The following is a 24,285-nucleotide window of genomic DNA, read 5'->3' as shown; positions in this document are numbered from 1 at the left end:
AATCTATGAGGGCTGTTGTATGCACCTCAAGATAAAGTGGCCCGGTGCAGTAGAACGCTTGGAATCTATGCGTGTAGCCTTCCAGTCCATTACCTCGTTGTCTCACCCCTAACTGACACTGCAGTAGGAATCGAACTGGGGGAGCACACCTTTCATGCTGCACAACTACCCAGTCTATGCGCCCGGGACGGGGGAAGCAGATGCTCCATATTTCCACCAGTGAGCCCATGCTAGGAACTAGGGATGCGGCTATGTATACGCCCTGCGTGTACGATGGCAATCATGACGCATGCATCTTGGTCTTTTTCTCATTGTTGAGCGTATTCCTTTAGATGATCATGCCCCGCCCCGCCTTAAACAATATTGTAACATTGTGTGAATTCACACAATGTTTCGTCAAGTGTATGTAATATTAATGGACGCGTCCAATGTCGCGGGAAGCGGGCGCCTACCACAGTCTCACATGTTAAACTGTCCCCGATCTTATTTGGTCCCATTCTCATCCGCAACAGGCGTCTATATCATATGAAGTCGCGTCGTAAAAGCCATCCTGCCCTCCCCCGCTCTTCACCTGACGGCATCACAACTCGTTTTTTTTTTTGGTTCAACGCGAAATCGCACCCGTCGATATCAACATCACCTTACACTCGTCCACAGAATGCTCATCGTGCTGGAACACCCGGTCGAGGCATTTGATCCACCTGGACCCGTTGACGAAGAGGCCACCACCCAGGCTGAAGCCAACAAAGCATTCGAGTACGTGCGCAAGATCGTCAGAGCTAAGGGTATGTTGAGTTGCTTGCATACAGAGCTGTCACGCTGATTGTCGCGCAGATCATCCCAAGGAGTTTAGCACCGTCCAGATGACGGAACAACAATACCAATCTGCACAACGCTATTATGTTCGAGTCAAAGAGGCGCGTACCGTGCAATCCAGTGCACACAGCGTTCCATTTCATTCTACGAGTGCAGTCAAATTAACCCTACGAACAACAGATAAAAAGCTCAAGGAAGGTCTCAAAGAGTTGAAAAAAGAGTTAGAGGAGTTTGAAGAGACGATGGTTCAGTACTGTGATCGCCTGGATGAGGTGGTGAAGCAACACAGACAGGGTTACCAGGAGATGACAAATGACCTTGTCAAGCTCTGTGAGTTCATTAACAACAACGCAGTCTTCAAACGGCCTAGTCAGCGGAGTGACTGAGTATGAAGCATTGCATGTTAGAATGTATGAAGACAGACACAATCATAGCGAGTCGCAGGAATGATGCTGAATCGCATCCATCCACAGAAATGCGATGCGTGAAAAGTGTTGCAGGTGTTGGTTCTCTTGCAAGCGGTCCCACTCTTGAAGCAGACAACCGCCTGTAGTTAGGTCCAATTCTGTGCCGCCACGAGACACTTTCACCTCCTGGTCGTTATTCCGTAGGTTTCGGAGATCTCGCGCGATAGAAAGGCAAAGGTGCGACTCTGATCCATTCAATCTTGATGGATGACAGTGCGTACCCTTTTCTATTTCAGATCCAGCATGCTGACGTGTCCCAAGATACGCGCATATATCCAGGGTCATCCTGATGTGATGCTAGAGGTTTGGGCGGGTTACATCAAGCTTGGGGCGAACATACATTATCACATCTAGTCGTACAATGATATACAAGTAACACAACTTCTTATCTCATAACAGCACCACAGACTGCGATTGACTTCAGAGCCGGCAAAAGGATCTGGGGATGTGAGCGACATCATCGACCGGTATCGAAAGTCGTTATGCTACTGGCTTCTTTCGAACATCGCATCCACGCTCCAGAGAATGACTGGGTTGTACATTACATTGATACATGGGGAAGAGTACAGCATCCGAACCGGGACGTAGACACCAGTCCTCGTAAACATTGATTGAGAGAGTAACGATACCCTTTGACGCCTTGACCAATAAGAAAATACAGCACGCCACGACCAACAGCGCGTTTATACTGGCACATGATCCATCCTTACTCTCCGACTTCTCGCCGCAAACTGTTGAGCCAAGCTGTTCAGGCTCTGTCTAACTTCCGTCCGCGGTGTATATGTCGGCGTCGGCAGCGATGGCGGTGTTGGTTGATCTCCGGGAAGGGTGGTGCTGTTGACGAGCATGGAGAGCGCGGCTTCGATGGACATCGAGGTTGCCATGGGAAGGGGCGGAGGGGCAGGAGCGGAAGGTAGTTGAGGGGCGACAGAGGGATCTGGGGCAGCCTTCGGTCGCCGAGTGGGCTTCTTGGTGAGAATTTGCTGCCATCAACTCAATAATGGGTAGAAGCAGAGGTAAAAGAGCTTACGCTACCGTCCCAGTCCGGGTTGAGGCGATACTTGTTCCCAGTCTTTTCGAGCCGACCGCGCTTATGGCTCTTTTGGATCGCTTGATGCGCCGAGGGCCGAAAGTTGCTGTTGATCGGATACCGTCTGTCATGCCGTCGCGCATCCGGTCAACAGTCGTACATGCGCCAATATACGCACGGTCACTCACTCTGCGATCCAATCGAAGATGACTTTCGGCTGCAGCCCATCCTCGTCACCGATCTCGATCAACGCCTCGATGATCATCTCCTCATAGTTCGGCAGTCCATTGCTCCCAGCATGGAATGTCTCTCTGTCTCCCTCATGCCCTATTATCCTCGGTGGAGGGGCTTTTTGCGCAATCCCCACCATCCGGCTGTAAGGACGAGTGTCGGGCTTTGCAGTACCCTCAGATTCCATATCTCGTACGGCAGCCTCGAGATCTGGCGGCCACATGTGTGCGCCGAAAGACGGATCATGTCGTAACCCACGCAGCTCGAGGTCGAGGATTGTGCTAACGAGACGAGATGGGGGGAGCTGGGATAGGTAACGGCGTTTGAGCTCGACGATGGACGGACGGGAGGTGGTCTGTGTGAAGTCTAGTATCTGAAATTGGAGTTCGGTGTCAGCTGAAAACAAAGTTGGATAAGACTGAACTCACGGGGTCGTGAAATGTGGATAGATTGTTGGCAGCTGGTACGGGAGCGGCTAGGGGTGGGTTTGGGTTCGGGAAGCCACCATATTGAATGCCCCAATTTGTGCTGTTTCCCAGTTGTAATTGGTGAAATAGAGAAGAAGAGGCGTCGTCCATTGTACATCCAGTAATAGTTCTGAAGCAGATGCGTCGTTGTCCAGTGATCGAATGCGGGTACAACGCCTTTACGGTGGTTGCTGACAACCTATTGTAATCTCCTGGAGCGGAAAAGCCTTCACCGCCACTAGAAAAGGAGCGCCCATTTCAAACAGTGCTTGCGGAATTTCTGAAACGCATTGATTTCAGCCATACATTGGCTTATTTATTGGCAATATAACACTTGATCGACGCCCTGAGATAATTATTCAGATATCCCTTTGGTGGGGATAGTAACCCTTACCAAGACGCCGCCCATCCCCGAGGCTAGCAGATCCCGCCACCAGATTTCAGCTAATTCAATCATGCCTGATTACTACACTCGCCGACCTTTGGCAGTTCTCTTGATCTCGCTATGTGGCCATCCCCGAATACAAGTACGGCTGTATCTGCGATGCATCTTGCCCGATAACCGATAAAGCATCAACTCCTGTCCTCCCCTCTGGCGTCATCTTTCTTACTAGTGGTGTTTCGTGGACAACACATCTACAACGGCGCGGCGTTCTTGGTATTCAGTCTACTTGCTATATTTAGAGGATATCAAGATCGCTGGATGGCCTAGATGAGGCTGGGCGCTTGACATCGGGCGAGCTCCAGGTACCTGGGGCGCTGGAGCGCCAGCGTTGAGCTATCATGATGATGTAGCCCGGGTTTCGCGCTGTACACCGGCGTAACGATCACGTATGCGGCTGCTTCCGGATGTCCATTGTCCAGTCCCATTTGCAAGGCCATGAGAGCCCACTCTAACCCGTGCGAAATCATCACCCTGCTACATCATAATTATTCACGCAGAGTGAGTGTCGCAGTCTATATGGGTCTTCGTAACTTGATCATCCACTTTTTTCATATCGGCTTTGTCCGCCCGTTCCATACGCTGCACCGAGGTTACACCGGCCCGACCGTGATCGCCCTGTGTCCTCGTGGTTTCGTTATCCCCAACAAACAGGACGCCATCGTTTTCCCCACCTCCTGGTTCGCCGCGCCCTCCTCGCCTCTTGGTCTTGCAACATCAAGCGGATTCCATACGGGAAGTCAGAAGCTCTTGGACTCCTGCCACCAGGAGGTCGGAGGGCAATTTACCTGCGGAAGAAGGGAGGGTCGATGCTGAGGCCTTTTGGCCCCCCTTCGCGGACAGAATGGTCTTTTCACCGCCGATGTCGACAACACGCCTGGTCACACGACATGGCGGGGACCGAACTCGAGATATATCTGATCTGCCATGGTTGGTACTCCCAAGAACACGGGTAAAAGATTGCATATTCTGTTGCAGCCTTGCTTAGGGCAGCTGAAAACAAGGATGCGCGAGATGAGCTTACGCTTGGGCGAAGGGAGGGACGGCGACGTCCTGGAGAACTCCTGCAGGTGGAGTACGAAATGGAGATATCTTCGGCTGATCTTCCCGATTAGATATGCCAGAAGCCCAGGACAGCTGTACTCTACACGTCCTCCTCACCCAGCTTTGCGCCTTTCGCACGCGTTCGCCATGCTCTATGTCTTCTTGCAGACGGGAAATCGAGCATCCGTTGCCCTGAGGCTGAAGTGGGAGAAAGGGAGATACCAGGTACATGCGCCTGTGCGATCCCAGAAGCAAGCATCTGGCTGGCTGGACGGCATGCTATGCCCGAAGTGCATAGAAGGTGCGCGGAAGACGACAAACCGGATTGTTGACCTGCATATGGAACATTTGTGACGTATCGCCAGGTCAACCCCAATTTCCAACACAACACGGGACGTCTTTTTACCGAAACTTCCCTCGATCCACCAGGCTCGGGACATGTTTTTGGAGTGCCAGTCGCAGTTGACGTTATGTTGAGCATACTGTAGCTTTAACATCCGAGTCGATCCTCTCGTTCTTGGCAAGCAACCCGATCGTAGATCGCCATGATCTAGGCCTCTCTCAACAAAACAGGAGGATCGCGTCACATGCAGCTGCTCGTGATCCCCGAACAACACAGAGAGTTTTTCGGGCACAGATTGAACCCAATCAACGTCAATCCAATGCGTGATACAGGTGTCGAGCTAGAACTGTTACGGCAGAAACCTGTGATCGCTCTGTCGGGAAGGCTAAGTCGACAGGATAGACCATGGAGGCTTTCGTGAGTATAATCGCGGGAATTTGCAGAGGTGGCGTAGTCAAACCTACACTATCTGCCATAGACTTCTCTGCACTGACGTATTCCCGAGGGCTGATGGCGTTCACTCATTTAACAAGATGCACACCAATTTGCCACAGTTCGGAAGTAGTCTACCGTAGTCAACGTTGTCATAGAACTCTCACAAGAATGGACATCGACCAACTCTTGCGTATGTATGATACCTCACCTTCAGTTCATTGCCCTATTTCCAGTAACGATCACTCAACTCATTGTGTACAGCATGGATCTAATAAGGTAAGCATCGGACAAAAGCAGTCCCAGTCTGCTCCTTCCCACCCTCGTTCACAACGCTCTCAAACCTCTCGTAATCCCTCGTTCAAAACACATAATCTCGATACTTATCGATCGCGCCAATCCAACCAAACCCTACTCACACGCACACCGGGTCCGGAAGTCCGTTATTGCCTTCCGAACGGGATGATAAAAAACTGAAAACTGATGTACGAGATCCTCGGCCGATCCTCCCGATTAGACCTGTTCCCTGTCCCCCTTCCCTCTCTCTTGCGGCCTGATCCCGCCGCCACGCTGAGGGTTTTTCATATGCACGTAGGTGTTACGCGTTACGCAGAGTGGGATGGGATTGACCTGCGGGGGTATCGGAATACGATGGATTGGGAATCGGGCATCGGGCATCGGGGGTCGAACACAGACCACAGGGGTGGGGAAGCGTGCAGGGCATGCGAGAGCTGGGAAAGGAGCGACTGGAGGTGCAAGACGTGTGTTGAAGCTGACTGCTTTTCGTGAAGGGAGCGCCAGCAACCCTCCGAGACAAGTTCAAGTCCAGCTGCACCCACCCCTGGCCCCGTGAACGTGAACATGAATGTGAACGCACCAAGAAGAGAGAGTCATCAGCTCGTGTTTCCAATGTTGCGTCGCTTCTTGGTTCGCGAGGTTCGCAAGAGGATTGGCAGGGATTCTGGATTCTGGATTCTCAATCTTGTGTACATACGTAGCCTAATATCGTCGTCGTCGCGCATACGCAGATTCGGATTCCTATCCCCCCTCGTACATCCCCGAGGCTTGCTGAATCCCGCCTTGCGAAATCCGCGCCGGCCTACCCTCCGCACAATGTCCGAGTCCAATTGTTATCGGACTCTGTAGCGCTCTTCTGACGCATGCATATGCATCCTGTTGAACCCCGCCCATCTGGACATGTAAACATCTGCTTCGCCCAAGGGTTGAGAACCCCCGGCTCCCGCGCGGCACCACAGGCAGAGGCACGTTCTGTTCTGTTGGCCGGCGTATCCGAAGGTGGTGGATAGGACGGGAACGTGCTCGGCTAGATGAGCTAGGATGTGTGGATCTGAATTGGGGGCGTATGGAGTGCTTGTTTCCTACTACTGGGAAGTACGGCGATCGGCGTACAATACGGTACTGTACATAGAGTACATGATATGACGTCATTCGCCTGGACGGAGGTTACCGAGCGAAGAGGAAAGCGAGATCAAGCTCTGCAAATCCTAATCCTAGATAGGTATCCCGGCAGCTAAGAGCCGTATCTTGCTCTCCTCGGTCCGTGTTGATCCCATCCCCTCCCCTTCGCGCCGCGTCACGCCGCTTAGATATGCTGTGATGCGAACAGGGACGGATGGATAGATCACATAGGCGGCTTGACGATGCCCTTTGAGATCTTGTAGTAGACTATTGAGGAGTCAGGGCTGACGATCCCGAGGTAGAGCTCGGGTACTTGAGGTCCGAGGGCGGCGAAGACTTGGGAGAGCCTGAAGTGGTGAGTGTCTGCTTTGAGGGAGGAGATGGAACGTACCAGTGGAGAGAGAGGGACTCGTCTAGCGAGCAAGGGAGGACGAGTTTGGCACCTTGTTCAGTCGGTTTATGGCCGGATATGGCCACTCTTCCCACGGGAAGGTCGAGTAGTGTGAGTTCTGTCCAGTGTTGTGCTTCTCGGTGTTAGGAGGGGAAGGCAGGTGTGGGAAGAACGTACTGAAGAGGAGGTCTGAGTATGCCTGTATGAGGGAGGGAGCGGAGGAAGGGTATTTTTGTAAGAAGGGTTGAAGGGGTGAGAGCTGGGGGATGTGAGAATGAGGAGGAGGGGAAGGGAGGAACGTACTGAAGAGTGAAGCATTGCTGTGATTGGATGAGAGATGAGAAGGAAAGTGAAAGTGAATGAAATGCTTCTGTGTGGTATAATGACCCGATGATATGGCACTAATGCACCCTTGTGGTCTCTGTATTCTCGGCCCTGTAAAGAACATTTCGTCGCCCGATACGCCACGGACAAAGTCTAGACCCGCCCTCAACACACTCTAACTAACTCTCTCCATCTCCGTCTATCCCTCAACCCGCCCTATATATACCCTTCAATGAACACTCACTCCCCATCAGCATATATTCCCCCCTTTCGCCCTCTCATACCCCCCCGCCCTCCCTCACCGCACATACCCCCCTTCTCAGCCTACAATGGCCCACCCACAAGTACAGATACAACTAGTAAAGCAAGGCGACGGCATTGTACGTCCCTTACCATCCCCCTCACTCCCCATGCTCATATCATACCATCTCTAGCACCGAGCAAAGATACGCGGAGGTACGCATCCCCCTCCTTCTTCCCCCTCTTACTCACATCCAAACCAGACGTCATACTCATCAACTACACCGCTACTCTCGCCGACGGTACCGTGGTAGACACGACCCTGACACGGGGCAAGTCCTATAGACTCGAGTACGGCCAAGGGGACGCAATCAGCGGCTTGGACTGGGGTACGTCCCTCCTCTCCCTCTCCTCTCTCTTGAGCCTGGGCTTACGCTCCCACCCAGTCCTCGGACGGCCAAATATGACACTCGGCGCACGTGCAAAAGTCGTCATCCCTGCCTGCTACGTGCGTCCCCTTACCCCACCCAGCCCTGACACATGTATGCTCATCCCTCATTCGCTGCTAGGCATACGGAAAACGCGGTTGGCCACCCATGATCCCTGGCGATGCGACGCTCTTCTTTGACCTCGAGGTCGTGGGCGTGAACCAGAGGGTGTGTAAGAGCGATTGGTATGCTTGAGCGCTTCGTGCTTGCCTCTTTACGCGAGCTCTGGTCCTATTGCTCTCGACGGGCTGCGATCTGCCTCCCATACCTGCTCTGCTCTCGCTCTGGCCGCCAGTCTGCCGTACGCACCACAGGTACTTTCCTTTTTCTCCCCGCCCTATGACCGCACGGCTCCTGGTCCTCTACCCTCCCCTCGTCTGGTCCCTTGCTTCGCCGCATCTTGTCCTCGCGCTGCGTCTCTTACCCCCCAAGATTCATTCACCAGCTCCTCATAACCCAAATCTCCCGGAGCTCACCGCTTTCGCACCCGTTATTCCCAACCTCACCGCTACCCGCACTGCATCCCCACATCCCTGCATCCTGTATTCCCCCACACCTACACCCCCAACATGCAAGACCCCCCCCCACGCTGTTGTACCCCTGTAACCCTACCCTACCCTCTGTTCTGTACCACCCCCCCCCATCTCCATCTCCACCCCCACACGTGCACTCAAAATCGACTCCAACCGAATCGGATCGAATCGAATCCTCTGCCCCGGGCCTCAACCCAAGCAACAACACAAAACGGAGCCCAAGCTCCGCCCATAGACCAATCTCTCATCCATCCATCCATTCATGTCCAATCTCACTCACTCATTAACTCTCTTATTTTCCTTTATTTGGTTTCCCTGCTCTATTCCCTGGTTCCCCTTGGTTCATCATGTCGTCTCCGCATCTCATGTCTCGTCTGCGTTGTCTCTGTCTCTGGTAAGCCCGAGGGCTGTATCTCCCATATCTGCCTGTCTGTACCTGTTATCTGCTTTGGGTATCTGAATAATTTAGTTTGTGTCTTCTCTGTCCTCGAGCGGGCACATGTGTGACTCTACAAGACGCCTGGTTATTCGATTGCGCTTCTAGTCAAGTTCGACTGCTCGTTTTCATGGAACATTTCTTGTCGGGACGGTCGTGCATACATGTGGTGTCCTGTAGCGTTGTCTTTTCTACCGGGATCACGTTCACTCGCGATCGATCTAGAATGCGACGAAATTGAAGGCGGGAGGTTCTTTAGACGAGGGGATACACGTAGGTTGAGATTGTGCTAGTTGGCAAGATGAGAACCGCGGGATTCGGCACTGGGATATACACCTCTCCGACCTGCTTGAAGGTAACGTACTCGTAAACTGACAGTACAGGAGCCTTTGTCACCGCGCATATACTGTAGATAGCAACCGCCGACACATGTCTCCGCATACATATCTCCCCCCCCTCCCCCTACTCACGTGTGCTTTCGCTGCGTAGCTCCACTATGATAGCGTTGTAGTTGCACACGGGCTGCATTATCGTGTTAGCCGTCGTGTGTAAATAACGATAGCCGTGAACCTTCGTGGATTGGGCTCCCAGCATTCGCAAAACAAACAAATTGTATTCATTGATATGGCAGAGATACGATATTATGCTAGTACCGTATCACTATCTACACTTGGACGATCACATTTCCTTCATGATACAGTGCAGTTCATCGGAAATGCGCTTGCGGCGCATAGCCAGGGTATCAAAATCATACGTCGTGTCAAAGTAATGATTCTCCCACATCATAATCGTGGCGGAATCAGCTTTGTCGATGTCGTCAAAGCTCCTGATATATGGGTATCCCGGCTAGATGACAAGGTCAGAAAGCTATTGGCATTTGGAACATAATGCGTACCATAGTAGGATGCATTCGTCTCCTGTTGTATAGAGGAATCATCGCCGGCCAAGGCCCGTGCATGTGGGGCACAACAACACCCGGCAAGGTGTTATACCAGTCTGACCAGCCCGGTGCTGGTACCGGATCCTGTCGCGCAATTAGACTGCAGAACGGCCAGTGTGACGAAATCGTACCACAGCTGACTTCTTGCTGCCCTTCTTTTTGGAAGGTTTGGGCCACGCGACTGCCTGGTTGAATTCCTCATTCCACTTGGCGTTCTTGTCAATGGGCTGATCCTTCGGATTGGTCTCCTGGAGCTGGCTCAAGCGTTTGTCCATCTTGTTGAAGCGCATGTCGAACGTCTCAAAGCGCGACTCGAACCCAGTGAGATAGGTGTCGATGCTTTCAAAGCGCTTCTCGATCTGATTGTTGATACGAGAGAAGTATTCCTCGAGGTTATCGCAGCGTTGTTCAGCATTATCGAGGCGAATATCGACGCTATCCACCCGTCCTTCAATCTGGTTGAAGCGTTTGTTGAAACGCGCTTCCATCTCGTTCATCCTGGATACGAAACGAGCGACGTCCATTAGTCCTTCACCTGACAGTTGATGATCTATTTTGTGTTCAGCATTGCACATAGATGAGAGGTAATTCGGCGCACCGAGTTGATGCATGTAGATATGGCTGATGCGATCATAGTACTCCTGCGCAGACTGGCAGTGCAACGCAGATACCATGACCAAGTGTCCCGTCTGTTGGTCGACGGCGCCTGCGCCTGCGGGGCGATGAGCACGACGGCTATATATGCATAAGAAAGCGCGCACCCTTGTGGCTCTTGACTAGGTCAAGATAATTGTACGCCTTGTCCACGTCAGCTTTGGTAACCACGCCCATACCGTCCACAGGACCGGGAGGGGAGAGGGTTGGAACAGGGTGCTCGAGTGCGATAGGACTGTACATCATTGTATATGTGGGAGTTGCTGAAGTGGTTGGCTAAGTGGATGAGGATCAGATGGTAGAGGAGTGAGGCGACGGAGAGGCGAAATGCGAGGGGTTTAAGTATTTAGAGAAGATGGCCCGTGCATCGGTGATCGGTGGACCAGTCATGATACGTTTGTAGTGATCGGAGGAGTCACCGTTACCTTTACTTCGGTGAAACATACCCACCGAGACGGTGACTGGAACTCAACGACGTCATGACGCGACAAACGTATGACAATCACGTGATAAGTGGCAGTGCTACAGTTCTTTCCTTTTCTGTCCGTGCCTCGTGCGTCATATATTCCTGCAATTCCCATGCTTCTCTCTCTGAGCTTTCATTCAACGGAGGTATTGCTGCATGTTCTTCAAAGCGAGGTCAAATCCTCAAATCCTCCCAAATGATATATTCTTTTTGTGATATTACCCCCCCGCTGACTAGGAAGATATTCCAAGGATTCCAATGAAAAGAGAAGAAGGACGTCGTACGACCCAGCCCGTAAAATAGTGCATACGTACAAACTTTCTCCCAATATGGTAATGAACCAACTTGAAACTTCAAACCGTTGTAACCCCCTCCAACGTACCTCCATCAACGGAGAAGAGTGGGAAGTCGAGGCAGGTTCTCACACCTCGCGAAATCTCCCGACCTCGTGTGGACGCGCGTCTGTCGTCAGGCCTTTCGCGCTAACTCACGCGCCCAAGTGGTCGGAATGTATGCAGAAGCACCGAGAGTCGTCTTGGTAACCGGCATATCTCGTGTGATTGATCTGGGCCCTAGAAAGAACCAGCATCATAAGCCCGATGGGCGGCGGGGGGAACGGGGAAGCGCCATCGACGTCAGCTTATAGGATTTGTTGGGGTGTGGATGAGGGAGGAGGTTGCTATGGGCAAGAGTTGAGAGAGAGAGAGATGGGTGCAAGGACGTGTTATATGAGTGGTCCCGACGGAAGAGTAAAAGTGGTGACGTCTACCGGTGGTTCACTCTCTCCTCCCCCCACCGCCACTGTGCCTTGCCCTGGTCTACTGTCACTCGGCATTGCTACCGATCACTTATTACCAACGCTAGTTGCTCTACATGTCACTCCCTGCTCTCTTCTCAACCACCACCATATCATACTCATGATCATATAGGACGTAACACACGACTCTGCGTCCACTCACGACTACACTCTGCATTCAATTCGAGACGCCGTGGACGATAGAGCGTTGGGGAACAGAGGGAAAGGATGGATCAACAACAGGATAGGCATAGGACGCAGCATCGGGCATTTTCAGGTATGCAGCACTTCCACACATTGCATTTCTCTCCCCTTTGGATTCTGGTCATTCGAATTTGAGGAGAGCGAATATGGAGAGAATGAAGATGGCCATCGGGATCACCCGACCTACCCTACGATGGATCGAGTCTCGTACCATGACCGCGTCGGTGTCTTCGTACCATCTATCGACGACACCATCGAACCCACCAATACACGTACTGCCACCCCCGCATTAGGAAAAGCATCGCCAACTGGCTTCTAGCGGCGGTCTCCTCTCTCAGGAAGCGAGAGAGTGATGGAGGAAGGAAAGCGGTGCATCATCTTCGTATATGCTGCAGTTGGTATGCTGCCATCTTCCTCCAACCGCCGACCGCCGCCTCTCCCCCCGCAGCTTGCGCGATTCCAACATCGAGTAATCAGCCGTGGCAGAGGCCACAAACGGGAACGTGTTCGCAGCCTCGCGGAGTGGGTTGGCATGGCGAAGGGCCTCAGCGAAGCAAGGGTGTCATCGTCCGCCCCCGCCGTTAAAGCACTTTTCGTACCCCAACATTCACCACATATCACCCCTATACCACACCGCTGTCGCTGCCTGTTCGCCCACTACCCTTGTCTTCTTTCGTCCCATTCCACATTTCTGCAATCTTTTCTCCTCTTTTCCCTTCACGAACTCGTACACCACGCCCAAACCTAACTAACTCTTATTCCCTCAGATCCCGAACAGCCCTTCACTCCACCAAACTCCATACCCTCTTTCGTCCCCCCTTCGGAGCCATTCACCCAAGCGCAAACGATATACGACTCCTCCGCATCTCTCCGCGCTCCCTGGGCGCCTGCTGGTCCCAACCCCGCCTCTGTATCTACTGCTCCTGCCCCCGCATCCACTGTGGGAAGACCTCCCACATCCCCTCTACGTGCGGTCGGTGCCCAAGCACAGCGGCGAGAACCCCCGAGCCCAGATCTCACAGGCGCAAGACTCGGTCCAGCCCTGAGCAACGACGGTTCTGCGGGCCCGGGAGAAGAAGAAGTTGACATGCACCGTTCAGGCTCGCGCAGGTCTGACAGGCAAGTCCCGCCCCGTCGGCAGGAACCACAGCAGCCTCGCCAGCTCCCACTCGCGCGCCAACCCTTCCCACAAGCTCAGATGTCCTATGGTCCTGTCGGTGCCCCCGGAGACCCGTACGGCCGTCCCCCAGCAGCAGCAACGTACGCCATGCCAAGTGTGTACGGGCAGCAGCCCCCGCCACTGCCTTACAACCCCCGAGGTTACTCACCCTCCTACCCCAGCCCAATGCAGGTCATGATTGGGTCTATGCCTGTCGTCGGCCCTCCAGGGACGTCCTACGCCCCCGGTGCGCCCTTTGGTTCCTACCAGCCCGCCCCCGATCTCCTGACTTCCCCATTGGCATTTGGCAACCCCCCTCCGTTCTCCTTCCAGCGTATCTCGCCTGACCCGGTTCCCCCGTTTCCCCAACCACCACGTGTGCCGCAGGGCCAGCGTCCGCCCTACCCACCAAGCTCCTTCCACTTCTCCCCTCCACCACCGGCATCCCCACCACCTCCAGGCACTCGCCCGCTCCAACCACAGCAGCCCTACCCCCTCGGCTACCCCCCAGGTAGCTCAGCACTCCAGGGATACTCCCCCGTCTTCGGAGTCCCCACTTCTCCCGTCTTCACCCAACCCCGATTCCCATCCTCCTTCCCTGGCTCATTCCAATCCCCTGAAGAAGTGCAAGCCCAAGCAGGAGCAGGGACATGGTACTTCGTACCTAACCAGGATCCGCAGAGCTCGTTTGACGCCCAGGCGCGGGCACGCGCACATGCCCATGGTCATGGAGGTCATACACCGCTTCAGCAACAAGCGCAGTATCCCCAGGCATATGGGCTCGGATTCCCCCACCCCCAAATGAGGAACGAGGATGGATTTTCCGGCGCGGGGCAGTTGAGCCCGAGCATGTTCCCTGCTGCACCGGTGGGAACAGGCGAGCATCCGCTGAGAGCATCATACGGCCATGGTCAGCGACCGTCGCTCTCCCAATCCGTCTCTTCCCCACCTACGGATGCTTCCTCCGATCCACGCGTCCGTTCACCTGAGAGCACTCTGCGAGGCTCGACGTCAACCGCTGTCGGTGGTGCAGGGGACAGTTCCTTCTCCCAAGTCTCACAAATCCCTTTTCCCTCCCTCGCCCCAGCCTCTGGGACCCAACCCAACCAGGCTAGTCGACCCCAACGTCGCCCGTCTTCCCCCACGCGTAAGCCCTACCATCCAAACCCGCCTACGAACAGGTCAGAATGGGTCATGTGGGTCGGAAACGTCCCCCATGACGCGACGCATGACGAGCTATGGCGCTACTTCAACCAACTTGTGCCTGTTCAGCCTTTTGCTCCCCCTGTACCTGGTGCCACTCAGACGAGCACTCCAGGCCAGGGCGGACCGGCACACACCGCCGAAGACCAACCTGGCGGCGTGAGCAGCGTCTTCCTCATCTCCCGATCCAACTGCGCCTTCGTAAACTTCAACTCGGAGAGTCACCTCGAGCGTGCGGTGGCGTTCTTCAACAACAAGCCTATCCGGCCAAACGATCCCCGTTGTCCCAGGCTGGTGTGCCGTGTAAGGCGGAAGGACGATGACTTGCGCGCGGGAGTAGGCGGGCAGAGAGGTGTGGGTATCCATACCCGGTGGGTCAAGGAGCAACGGGAGAAGGAGAGTGAGGAGCTACAGGATGCTACACTTGGAATGGGTGGGAAACTTGGGGAGGATGATGACCAACCGCCGGATACGCCCACGCGCCAAAAGACTTTGGGTCATCAAGGCAGCTCGGGAAGCTTCACCAGCACCAACTCGAGCTTCTTGCAAAAGTATTTCCCTAAGCGGTACTTTATTTTAAAATCGCTTACTCAGGTGAGTGCTGTGTTAGTGCTTGCCAATCGCTCGCATTCTGATCAGCGTTCTCGTAGTTTGATCTCAATCTTAGTGTTGAGCGGGGCATCTGGGCCACACAAGCGCACAACGAACCCGTGCTGGACCAGGCCTTTCGCACAAGCACAGACGTCTACCTTATATTTGGTGCGAATAAGTCTGGCGAATTCTACGGCTATGCGCGTATGGCCGGTCCGGTTCAGTATCCAGGCAAAATAGACAAATCGGAAAACCGCATCTCCTGGGCCTCCCGCACCGAGAGCTCGCATTCGTCAAATAAGAGCATCGAGGGCCCGCTGAGCAAGCGACCCTCGCAGCCGGAGATGATCGCAGAGGATCAAGAGGGTGAGAAGCGCGAGGAGAAAAAACAGGATGAAGGATCCCCCCAAACCCAGTTGGCCGACAATGGCACTGAGATAGACCGAGCTATTGCTGAAAACCCGCAACCTAAACAAGATGAAGCGATGGACGTGCCTCCGTCCTTGGAAGTATCTGCACCTGAGATCGAAGAGTCAGCGGTTCCCGAAGGGTCACTTGGGGAACGCCGAGAAGAGGTCCCCGGTCCAATGGTGCTTCCTCGTACTCTAGTGGAAACCTCAGAGGGAAGCCACTCAATTGCGGCCTCTCCCCAACCTATGACTTCCGATGAATCAAAATCGCTGGAAGACCTTGAGCCAAACGAGACGCGACCTGTCCATCACCCACATTTCTGCGGCATTCTCAGCAGACGACAAAGCCTAAGACCCGCCCCTCAACCAACTGGCGACGATGCGCCAAAGCCGCCTCTCCCTCTGGACGTTGCTTCTGCTCCTGCAGAGATTGGTCCGGAACGGAAAGGGTTCTCGTTTGACCAGACTGCGACCCATAACACCATTGATGGGGGTGAGGTGTACCAGTCTTCCAGTCTTCCCGTTACTTTGGCAAGTCAGCCCGCTGGAAATGAGGTCGTCGCCGGCGCCTTATCGTCAGCTGCTGACATACAGGCTACACTTGGCTCGTCAAGCTTACCCGGCGAAGTTGACAAGGACGGCATAATGCGCAGGGATACCGCTCTATCACTGGAAGACACCCGAGAGCATGAAAAAATGCCTGTACCCGAGCGGCAGAGGCCCGCAGAATCGTTAGACCAGCCAGAAGAGCGTACAACCGGCCCGAGCGAGAGTACCGTGCTACCTGAAGAAGAACCGGCCCATTCACCTGCAACTCCAAAATCTCCGGAGGTGGAAGCCAGTCATCGGCCAGCTGGCAAGGAGGAGGAATCATGGGGAACACCATTCAAGATTGAATGGATCAAAGTCGAACCTTTGCCTTTTTATCGCGCGAGACATCTCCGAAACCCGTGGAATAACGACAGAGAGGTGAAAGTGTCTCGTGACGGCACAGAATTGGAGCCAACTGTAGGCGCTCGTCTACTTCAAGAGTGGGACCGCTTGCCAGAGGAACCGACACCTGCACCTGCAGCCTCTGGGCGAAACCGTGGCTCTCGACCCCCCTTCCGAACCACCTACTCTACCCCTTCCGCACAAATGACTGCTATGCAAAATTCGTCTTTGTCTATTTCACCCTATATCCCTGGCAGAGATAATACGGGCAATGTTCCTCAATGGCTATTTCAAGGACGAAGTCAAATTCCTTGGCAACAATGACATTGACCCAGTCAATTCGCTTTCCTCCTCAATCTCGCCATTCATTTCGTCAACTTGAATTCCACGCATCATCCAATCCACCTTTCCATCGTTGTCCAGCATTCATGACCTGGAGGCGATTCCATACCCTGGATGTCGCCCTCTCACGCCCTCCGACCACGACCATTCCTCCTGTCCTTCAATCCAATGGCTAGCGTATTCATAAGCCCATGTCTTGCATCAGCATCATCCGGTCGACCCCTGTAATGCCCTATTCGCATCATTTCCTCCCTCATGAAGCAACACACGATTGCATGTCATTCCTCCTTTCTCTACTCTGCGGGCCTGCTTGATTTTTTTGGGTTAGCTGTGCCTGATTACCACTGGACGACCAGTCATCACACTGAGAGGCGTGAAATATCGCAAGGCAGCAAAAGTGATTACCTGGTGGCACGATTGGTTATGGGGCTCAACCCTCGGTTAGAATAGATGTCACTCGTTGTCAAGACTCAGCTTTCTCCTTGGGACTGTCCTCTTCTTATCGTTGCTACTGGTAGAAGACTGAACGTCTTAATCAATGGATATCTTCACACAAGTTGATCCTGCCTGCCGGTCCCATGTGACCTGCACCCATTTTGCCTTGGGTGATATGGTAAGTGAGGCAGACCACCATTCACAACTCTCGGAATGTTGCAGCGCTTAGGCACCGACGCTTACCGCATCCATAACGTTCTGAAGAAATCATGGTTGCCCACTGCGTGGACTTCGTCCAAGCGGGACAATTCACTCGGAATGCTCCTCATGGCTCCCTCAGCTTCTCTGATAGTGCCTGTCATCATTAATCACTGCTATGTGATGTGAGCGCATCCTGTACTCTGTCTCTTTGCTGGCAATAGGACGGAGGAAGGGAGATTCCTCGCACAGATGGACGGGAAAGGGAGATCCATCGCCCCAAATGGGGCGATGGACGAAGGAAGGGGCTGCCGTCGGGGTCTGGCCGGAAGGGTCTCGGCATAAAAGAAGCACGTGGTTGAGACCCTCGGCAAAGACCCCCGACGTGGTCTCCGCTTCCTGTGCCTTTTCTGGCTAATGACTAACTATAAACGGAACGACCCACAAGTCTCCTTCAACATTCCTAACTGGCTGACATCGCATTTGCGAAGAAAGAAGTATTTTACGCTGCGCCTGATTCGTCAAGCTGCTGCGGTATAGCACACTTGATGTCGTTACCAACTGGATGGATAGCAGGTCCATATGCACCTCCTATGAGAGGACACTGCTGAGTCTTTCCGGAATCACGATGCACAGTCCTCGGAAAACCATAAATACCAAGCTTGCCAGACGTAGGGAGCGCAACATTAAACACATTAACCCCTTCTCTTTGTCTACATGCAGCTCAGATTCACTGCTCTCAACTTCATTTTGTGGGTTGGCTATACTGCTGCCTGGCCAGCCTATGAACGGTCTTTGCATGCCGGTACTGGCGGAATAGCTTCTGTCGGACCGATCCTTCGTCGAGGAGCTGCACCGTATTCCCCTCAGTACCCCTACACCGGTGCTCTTCTCGACGGTCAACCTGGCAAAGGTATCGGTGGCATCCAGGTACGACATCGCTTCTCCGTGATGAGTAAAAGGCTGATCCAAACTCAGGTTCCGGCTCCTGGAGATACCGCTCACTATTATCAACACCCTCCTCCCGGTGCCCAGCGTGGTCCTTGGTAAGGGAGCTCAATCAAATAATGCAGTGGCATAAAACTCAACTCTTTTCAGCCCAGGCATGAACACTCTTGCCAATCACGGCTTCATCTCTCGCGATGGTTTGACAACTTTTACGGAGCTTGTTGCGGGTATGCAAAATGTTTGGAATGTGAGCTTTGGCCGCCATTTAGATTGTCCCTCGCTGAGCCCTTCCAGGTTCAATGGGAACTAGCCGTTATTCTGGCTGTTCGTGCGTAGTTTTTATCGTCGTTTTGTATGATCAGGGCCGATCTATTGTTGTAGTGGGAATCGCCACGGATGGAGACCCCGTCACGGAGATGCTCTCCATCGGGGGTGCAGTTACTCAACAGATCGGTAAACAAGGAGAATTCACTGGTAATTACGGAGGATTGGATCAACATAACGCGTATGCACTGTCTAATCTCTTACAAGTCGACCTGCTGAGACGTATTGACTAGATTCGAACTCGATGTGTCTTTGACTAGGTAATGTTATCTTCAGTCGTGGCTGTCTGATCGACTCAACTCAGGACAGAGATGATTTCTATCTGTACGGGGACGCACATACTTTCAACTCGACTCTGTTTCAGATGATGGCAGAGACGGCTGCTGAGCTCCATAATGGGACGCCGTGCGTACGCTTCTCTTGATGACGGCACCCTGCTAATAAAATCTCCGCTGCGTAGCATCTTTGACTTCGACGCTGTTGCTCTCCATCGTGCCCGACGATACAACCAGTCCATCGCTGAAAACCCATGGATTGTATTCCCTCCTGGAGAGGTCAGTATCAGTACCGTGCAGTCACATCCATCTCGCTGATTTGCCAAAAAAGATCCACAACTACGGTGCCGGCGTCTTTCTCTTTGAAGCATTCCCATCTTCTGCCAGGAACATGACGCCGGATTTGGAAACCGTTGGATCGTTCTTTGGTGCTGTACCTCTTAGTAACGGATCCTATGGGAGTCAGCCGGAGCGCATTCCACAGGGATGGCACAACCGTGTCAGCCCTCTGAATTCCAGCATTATTGCCAATGGTGGGCAGGCACAATACGATGCCTATCCTGTGCCGTTTGTCATTGGGTATGGCAACGGGTCTTTTCTCAATATGAGCCCCGAGACTTTGGTGGGGGGTTGCGATACGTATAACACTGCTATTTCGACCGCTGGTACGTCTGTTCAGCACAGGAAGGAGAAAAGGCACTCATATCATTCTTAGAGAGTTCGCCCAATCCCGTTGCAACTTATGAGTTCGTGCGCCGCCATCTTGATCCCATATTTGCGTCGGAAGGTTGCCCAAACAATGCGACTCTACCCCTTTGATATGTTTAAGCCACAAACGGCGTTTCTCTCTATTTTAATTCTTGTCCCTTTTATTGATGAAGAGAGTTGCAAAAGAACTTGATCGTTGATGACGAGTGAGGCAAAACTCCGAAAGGGAAACGCTGCCCTCGACCAATCTGACTCCGTGCAGTTGTCTGCTCTAAAAGGAGGAGGAATAAATGAGAGCTGTTCGGCCGCGGTAAGGGTAAAGGCTGTACCGCGATTGGTCCGTAATCCTTTCATTCGGGATAAAGAAATTTGGCACCCAAGCGGAACTCACAATTCGTTTGGGTCATTGACGCGACCTGGTAATTATAAGAGAGATCTTCTACCTGTATAGAAAACGGTTTAACACAAATTGTCCTCCTAAGGCTTTCTTCAAGACGAAACGTCTATATAGGTACACAATGCCCCATGCTATTCAGTGGCATGTCGAGCGGCCCAAGAATCGCACCTCCTGTCCTACCATCCAGGCTCCATGGCTAACCGCATTGAGAGAGCGAGGAAGGGGCTACGGGTAAGCTATATCAAGGCATGTTATCCATCTCGAGATTAGGTGGGTCTGACAATTTTGAATAGCCTGGGGGACGAGATAAAGGCCTGCGGGCGCTGGCTTAGTCCAACCGAAGAGGAACACGAACGTCGCATATACTTCGTAGAATGCTTGAGGCGTAAACTCAAATACATATATCCCTGGTGTGAATTGGTGGCGTTCGGGAGCTTGCTAACGAAGTTATATTTGCCTGACGGGTAAGATTTGGATACAGCTGCATATAAGGGTGCTGAAGGGAACTCAACAGAGAAATCGACGTTACCCTGATCTGGTTATACGGGAATCCTGTGCAAGGACAAAACAACCCCTTCAGTAGAACGTCGACACTCCTCGCAGATATATGGCCCATATTCAGATGGCACTACTTCTTTGGAGAGCTGGACCAAGTACCCGAGAAAACGGGTACGGACCTCCCGCAGACATATGCGTTCTTGACTCATGTCAATTCAGCTCTTGCGCATGCAACGGTCACACGAAGCCACAGTACGTGCCTCCAATCCTAGAAAGAAAGAGAACAAACGACAAGCGACAGGCGAATTTGAGCGGCAAGTTTTCAGGAGCACCGACAGCGGGAAGCAGGTCGCAGCTTGGATCAATGATAAGCTCTCTTCAAGACCTCATCTCAGAGGGTTTGCCGTCGTCGTGAAGGCATGGGCGACAAGAAACGAACTTGGTAACCTTTGGAATGGCAGTGTAAACTGTTACTGTTTAATTGTCATGATCGTCAGTTTCTTCCAAGTACGACTTCCAAAAGACATACTCTCTGCATGCTAACAGAGAATCGTACAGTTGTGCCGACACGGAGACGGAATATGCGGTGATATTCAGCATAACCTGGGAAAGCATCTGCTTTCTTTCTTCGCATATTACGGCAACACCGGTCCAGATTCAAGATCGTTCGATTACACTCGTGTAATTTCTGTTCGGGGAGACGGCGCTCTATTTGACCCAACGGATCACGGATGGGCGGTCCCTGACGTATCCGGGTTGTATGTTGAAGATCCACGCGACCCGAGTAAGTCGATGAGTCGTCAGAAGAGCCAGGTTTGAATATTAGCAACATCAGGAAACAACCTTAGTGCTGCCGTGCTAGACGTAGACCGACTTCGTCAAACATTTCGCAATACATACGAGCTGTTGTCCGAAGCCGTACACCAACGGACAACAGGAAGACACCGAGGCAGCATCCTAAACGTCATTCTTGGATATGATGAACAGGTAAGTATCTCTGTCGTTATGATGTCCAAGTCAAGGGTCAAAGATTATTGCCAGTACATCGAGCGCCGAGAAGCATTGTCGATTGAGTACCCACTACTCCAGCTCAGAAACATATTTGGGACATTGAAGCAGGACGAAGAGTAGTCGCAGCGAGAATGTAACCTTCATGCGTGTAAACTTGAAACGCTCTTTCATTCATCCGTCACGTGTTTACACAGCCACTTCTCTCAAGTGTGTGTGTCTGAACAAAATTGTGGGGCTCCACATTCTGGCGCTGACTTTATTTTTGGCTCTTCATCTATATATCCAGAATATCACGGTCTCTGCACGGTGGATTACACAAGGCACATGCCACGTTTGATGTGGTGGGACGAAACCGTCTTCCTACAACTGGCTCGTGACCGACCAAAGGATGCCGGATAATGGTTCTGCCTCTTACAGGTGCAACTATCTAACGGCCTGGATTGTCATAAAAGACCGCAGCTATGACCGTCTGTCTGTTCGATTACGGCTGTCGCTAGATTATCCAACCTCATCGGGATAAACTATGTCAGCGCTTGGCTTGTTCGCGGCGGTTGCGTCTTCGTACAAGGTGTTTATTGGGCTGGCAACCGTCCTCTTCCTGGCTGTCTCGTTCTTGCGTATTTATCTGTCATACAAATATGCTAGACTTCCACCAGGTCCACCTCCGGATTGGAAGGGGAAATATGTAGAGCCTCGCGGCCGTTCTTGGCTCGCTTTGGAGCAGATGCAACACGAATATGGCCCCATTATCGCAATTCGAAACGGACCTTTCCAGCCGCCAAATATCTATATCACACGTGCCGAACCTGTTCTCGAACTTCTTGAGAAGCGGGGAGCGACAACGGGGGATCGACCCAGCAACTACGTGGCAAGCCAAGTGTTGACCGCTCTTCAATGCCCGAGATCCAGATTAACCCCATCTAGGGTATGGGTCTTTTGTTTGCTCGATATGGTGACAAATTCCGCCGACTTCGGGTATAGATTCGCATATGGTGTAGAGTCATCAGTCTGATTTGAAGCCTCAGAAAGCCGTGCATCAACTGTTGATGCCCAAGATGGCAGAATCGTGAGTGCAAGGACTTCCTGATAAGTCAATTATCTGACATCTGCCGCAGATATGGACCCCTTTCAGAGAGAGCAGCGCGAAATATGCTCCGAGATATCTTGGATGACAGCACGAACTTCAAAGACATCTTCCACACTTATGCTAGCAGCGTGATCAACTCGATGACCTTTGCGAAACGTAACAAGACCCATTACTCAGATCCCTCACTTGTCCAGTACGAGGGCTATCGAGATGCCGTGTAGATGAACCTAATGGTTTGATAGAGCGCTTGCATGGAACCGCGAGCTCGTAGTCGCCGTGACTCCCGGTGGCTATAAGTGCGAGGCAAGTGAATTGACCAGCTGCTTGTAACCTCGCTCATTGTGTTTGAAGACGTGGCCCATTCTTCGCTATCTACCTGGATACCTCAGTAAGCCTAAAGCGGCATTCAGGAGGCAGCTGCAGGACTATCTCGATAAGATTAGAGGAGTGCAGCAAGAGATGCTAGAGGGTCAAGCGCCTCCGTCATTTGTGAAGTACATGACCGAGAAACAAGACGGTCCGTGCCGTCTTACATGTGTGCCCTTGAAGAAATACTAACGTAGAGTACGGTCTTACGCAGGAAGAGCTAGCTTGGCTATCTGGAAGTTTATATCACGCAGGAAGTGACACAGCTGCGGTGACCATCAACGTAGGATAACGAACCAGCACTAAAGATCAGATCCTAACAGCTTAACAGCACGGTCTTCTTGCTGCAGCCAAGCGTCCTGCTGCTCAAATCAAAGTCAAAGCAGAGCTGGACATGGTGGTCGGGAACGATCGAAGTCAGTTTGTATAAAGAAGGGGAAGCACTGAGCTCATCTATTGATGCAGCGCCCTCTTTTGACGACCTACCGAACCTCCCTTATTTGAACGCGTTTATCCGAGAAGTGTACAGATGGAGAAGCCCCAACCCTCGCGGGTTTCCCCATCGCATGATGCAGGACGAAGAGCTCAACGATTACATCATCCCGAAAGATTCACTTGTCTACGGCGTCCATTGGTGCCTACATCGTGATCCCTCCTTGTTCGACGACGTGGATACATTCAAGCCGGAACGTTGGCTGGAGACGGATGAGAAGGGCGAGTTGAGGCTGCGGCAAGACATGCAGCACTTTACGTGGGGATTCGGGTCAGTCATTTTTGCCACTGTCACTACTAAGCTGACGTGATCTAGCCGTCGAAACTGCCCGGGTTTACACATCGCCGAGCGTTCTATCTTCATGTGAGTTTCCCGCTTCTGCACGCGATATCAGGCTGACATGATTTTGCAAGCAATCTTGCCGTGAGCTCTCATAGACGAGGCGCTTCGTTACACAACTGATGTATTATAGCACTTAATGTAGGCGTTCGACCTCAGCGAAGACCCGTCCGCACCGATCAACACAGACCCGGCGACTGGGTATATACCGGCAGGCATCTGCAGTCCTTACCCGTACAAGGTGGTCTTCAGACCACGGCAGCCTGATCTGGAAAACATCCTAGGAGGCGAGGAGCTGCTGATCGACGAGTGAGGAGGCACTGGCACGTATTTGACTGCACTTCTGAACGAGGCGCTCTTTTGGGCAAGATAATTAGAGCTTAGTTTCATTACGCGATTCTCTTG

General features: G+C 52.6%; 8 protein-coding genes across 8 annotated transcripts; 5 read left to right on the top strand and 3 right to left on the bottom strand.

Annotated features, from left to right (window-relative positions):
* Positions 1–658: 658 nt before the first annotated feature.
* Positions 659–1,202, top strand: DACRYDRAFT_90868 (uncharacterized protein; the record flags this gene model as incomplete). The annotated part of the gene is made up of 2 exons (XM_040776979.1): positions 659–785; positions 835–1,202. The coding sequence occupies 2 exons, from the start codon at positions 659–661 to the stop codon at positions 1,200–1,202; spliced, it is 495 nt and encodes a 164-aa protein (XP_040625732.1).
* Positions 1,203–1,966: 764 nt separating this feature from the next.
* DACRYDRAFT_101826 (uncharacterized protein) lies at positions 1,967–3,122 on the bottom strand (the record flags this gene model as incomplete). The annotated part of the gene is made up of 4 exons (XM_040767590.1): positions 1,967–2,266; positions 2,314–2,437; positions 2,502–2,917; positions 2,973–3,122. 4 exons carry the CDS (start codon positions 3,120–3,122, stop codon positions 1,967–1,969), a joined length of 990 nt encoding a protein of 329 aa, XP_040625731.1.
* Positions 3,123–6,628: 3,506 nt separating this feature from the next.
* On the bottom strand, positions 6,629–7,400 carry DACRYDRAFT_118593 (uncharacterized protein; the record flags this gene model as incomplete). The annotated part of the gene is made up of 4 exons (XM_040770615.1): positions 6,629–7,038; positions 7,083–7,215; positions 7,260–7,341; positions 7,386–7,400. The coding sequence occupies 4 exons, from the start codon at positions 7,398–7,400 to the stop codon at positions 6,915–6,917; spliced, it is 354 nt and encodes a 117-aa protein (XP_040625730.1). The 3' UTR covers positions 6,629–6,914.
* Positions 7,401–7,701: 301 nt separating this feature from the next.
* DACRYDRAFT_118592 (FKBP-type peptidyl-prolyl cis-trans isomerase 4) lies at positions 7,702–8,714 on the top strand. Its single transcript, XM_040770614.1, has 5 exons — positions 7,702–7,786; positions 7,841–7,862; positions 7,910–8,035; positions 8,093–8,154; positions 8,216–8,714. The coding sequence occupies exons 1-5, from the start codon at positions 7,736–7,738 to the stop codon at positions 8,327–8,329; spliced, it is 375 nt and encodes a 124-aa protein (XP_040625729.1). The 5' UTR covers positions 7,702–7,735; the 3' UTR covers positions 8,330–8,714.
* A 1,067-nt stretch (positions 8,715–9,781) lies between these two features.
* DACRYDRAFT_17971 (uncharacterized protein) lies at positions 9,782–10,940 on the bottom strand (the record flags this gene model as incomplete). The annotated part of the gene is made up of 5 exons (XM_040771321.1): positions 9,782–9,949; positions 9,999–10,127; positions 10,175–10,593; positions 10,642–10,755; positions 10,805–10,940. The coding sequence occupies 5 exons, from the start codon at positions 10,938–10,940 to the stop codon at positions 9,782–9,784; spliced, it is 966 nt and encodes a 321-aa protein (XP_040625728.1).
* A 1,179-nt stretch (positions 10,941–12,119) lies between these two features.
* DACRYDRAFT_101823 (uncharacterized protein) lies at positions 12,120–17,050 on the top strand. Its single transcript, XM_040767589.1, has 3 exons — positions 12,120–12,236; positions 12,931–15,119; positions 15,176–17,050. The coding sequence occupies exons 1-3, from the start codon at positions 12,188–12,190 to the stop codon at positions 16,781–16,783; spliced, it is 3,846 nt and encodes a 1,281-aa protein (XP_040625727.1). The 5' UTR covers positions 12,120–12,187; the 3' UTR covers positions 16,784–17,050.
* A 1,101-nt stretch (positions 17,051–18,151) lies between these two features.
* HTP1 (heme-thiolate peroxidase aromatic peroxygenase) lies at positions 18,152–19,800 on the top strand (the record flags this gene model as incomplete). The annotated part of the gene is made up of 10 exons (XM_040769112.1): positions 18,152–18,364; positions 18,413–18,480; positions 18,533–18,629; positions 18,677–18,710; positions 18,764–18,887; positions 18,940–18,966; positions 19,016–19,111; positions 19,167–19,260; positions 19,313–19,646; positions 19,697–19,800. 10 exons carry the CDS (start codon positions 18,152–18,154, stop codon positions 19,798–19,800), a joined length of 1,191 nt encoding a protein of 396 aa, XP_040625726.1.
* A 2,318-nt stretch (positions 19,801–22,118) lies between these two features.
* Positions 22,119–24,193, top strand: DACRYDRAFT_118589 (cytochrome P450; the record flags this gene model as incomplete). Its single annotated transcript, XM_040770613.1, has 12 exons — positions 22,119–22,472; positions 22,520–22,570; positions 22,621–22,661; positions 22,711–22,875; positions 22,925–22,978; positions 23,093–23,199; positions 23,246–23,331; positions 23,380–23,464; positions 23,514–23,811; positions 23,857–23,904; positions 23,955–23,964; positions 24,026–24,193. The coding sequence occupies 12 exons, from the start codon at positions 22,119–22,121 to the stop codon at positions 24,191–24,193; spliced, it is 1,467 nt and encodes a 488-aa protein (XP_040625725.1).
* Positions 24,194–24,285: the final 92 nt, after the last annotated feature.

This window comes from Dacryopinax primogenitus (assembly GCF_000292625.1).
Source record: "Dacryopinax primogenitus strain DJM-731 SS1 chromosome Unknown DACRYscaffold_18, whole genome shotgun sequence".
In the NCBI taxonomy this organism is placed as follows: domain Eukaryota; kingdom Fungi; phylum Basidiomycota; class Dacrymycetes; order Dacrymycetales; family Dacrymycetaceae; genus Dacryopinax; species Dacryopinax primogenitus.
This window is presented reverse-complemented; position numbering and strand designations above follow the sequence as displayed.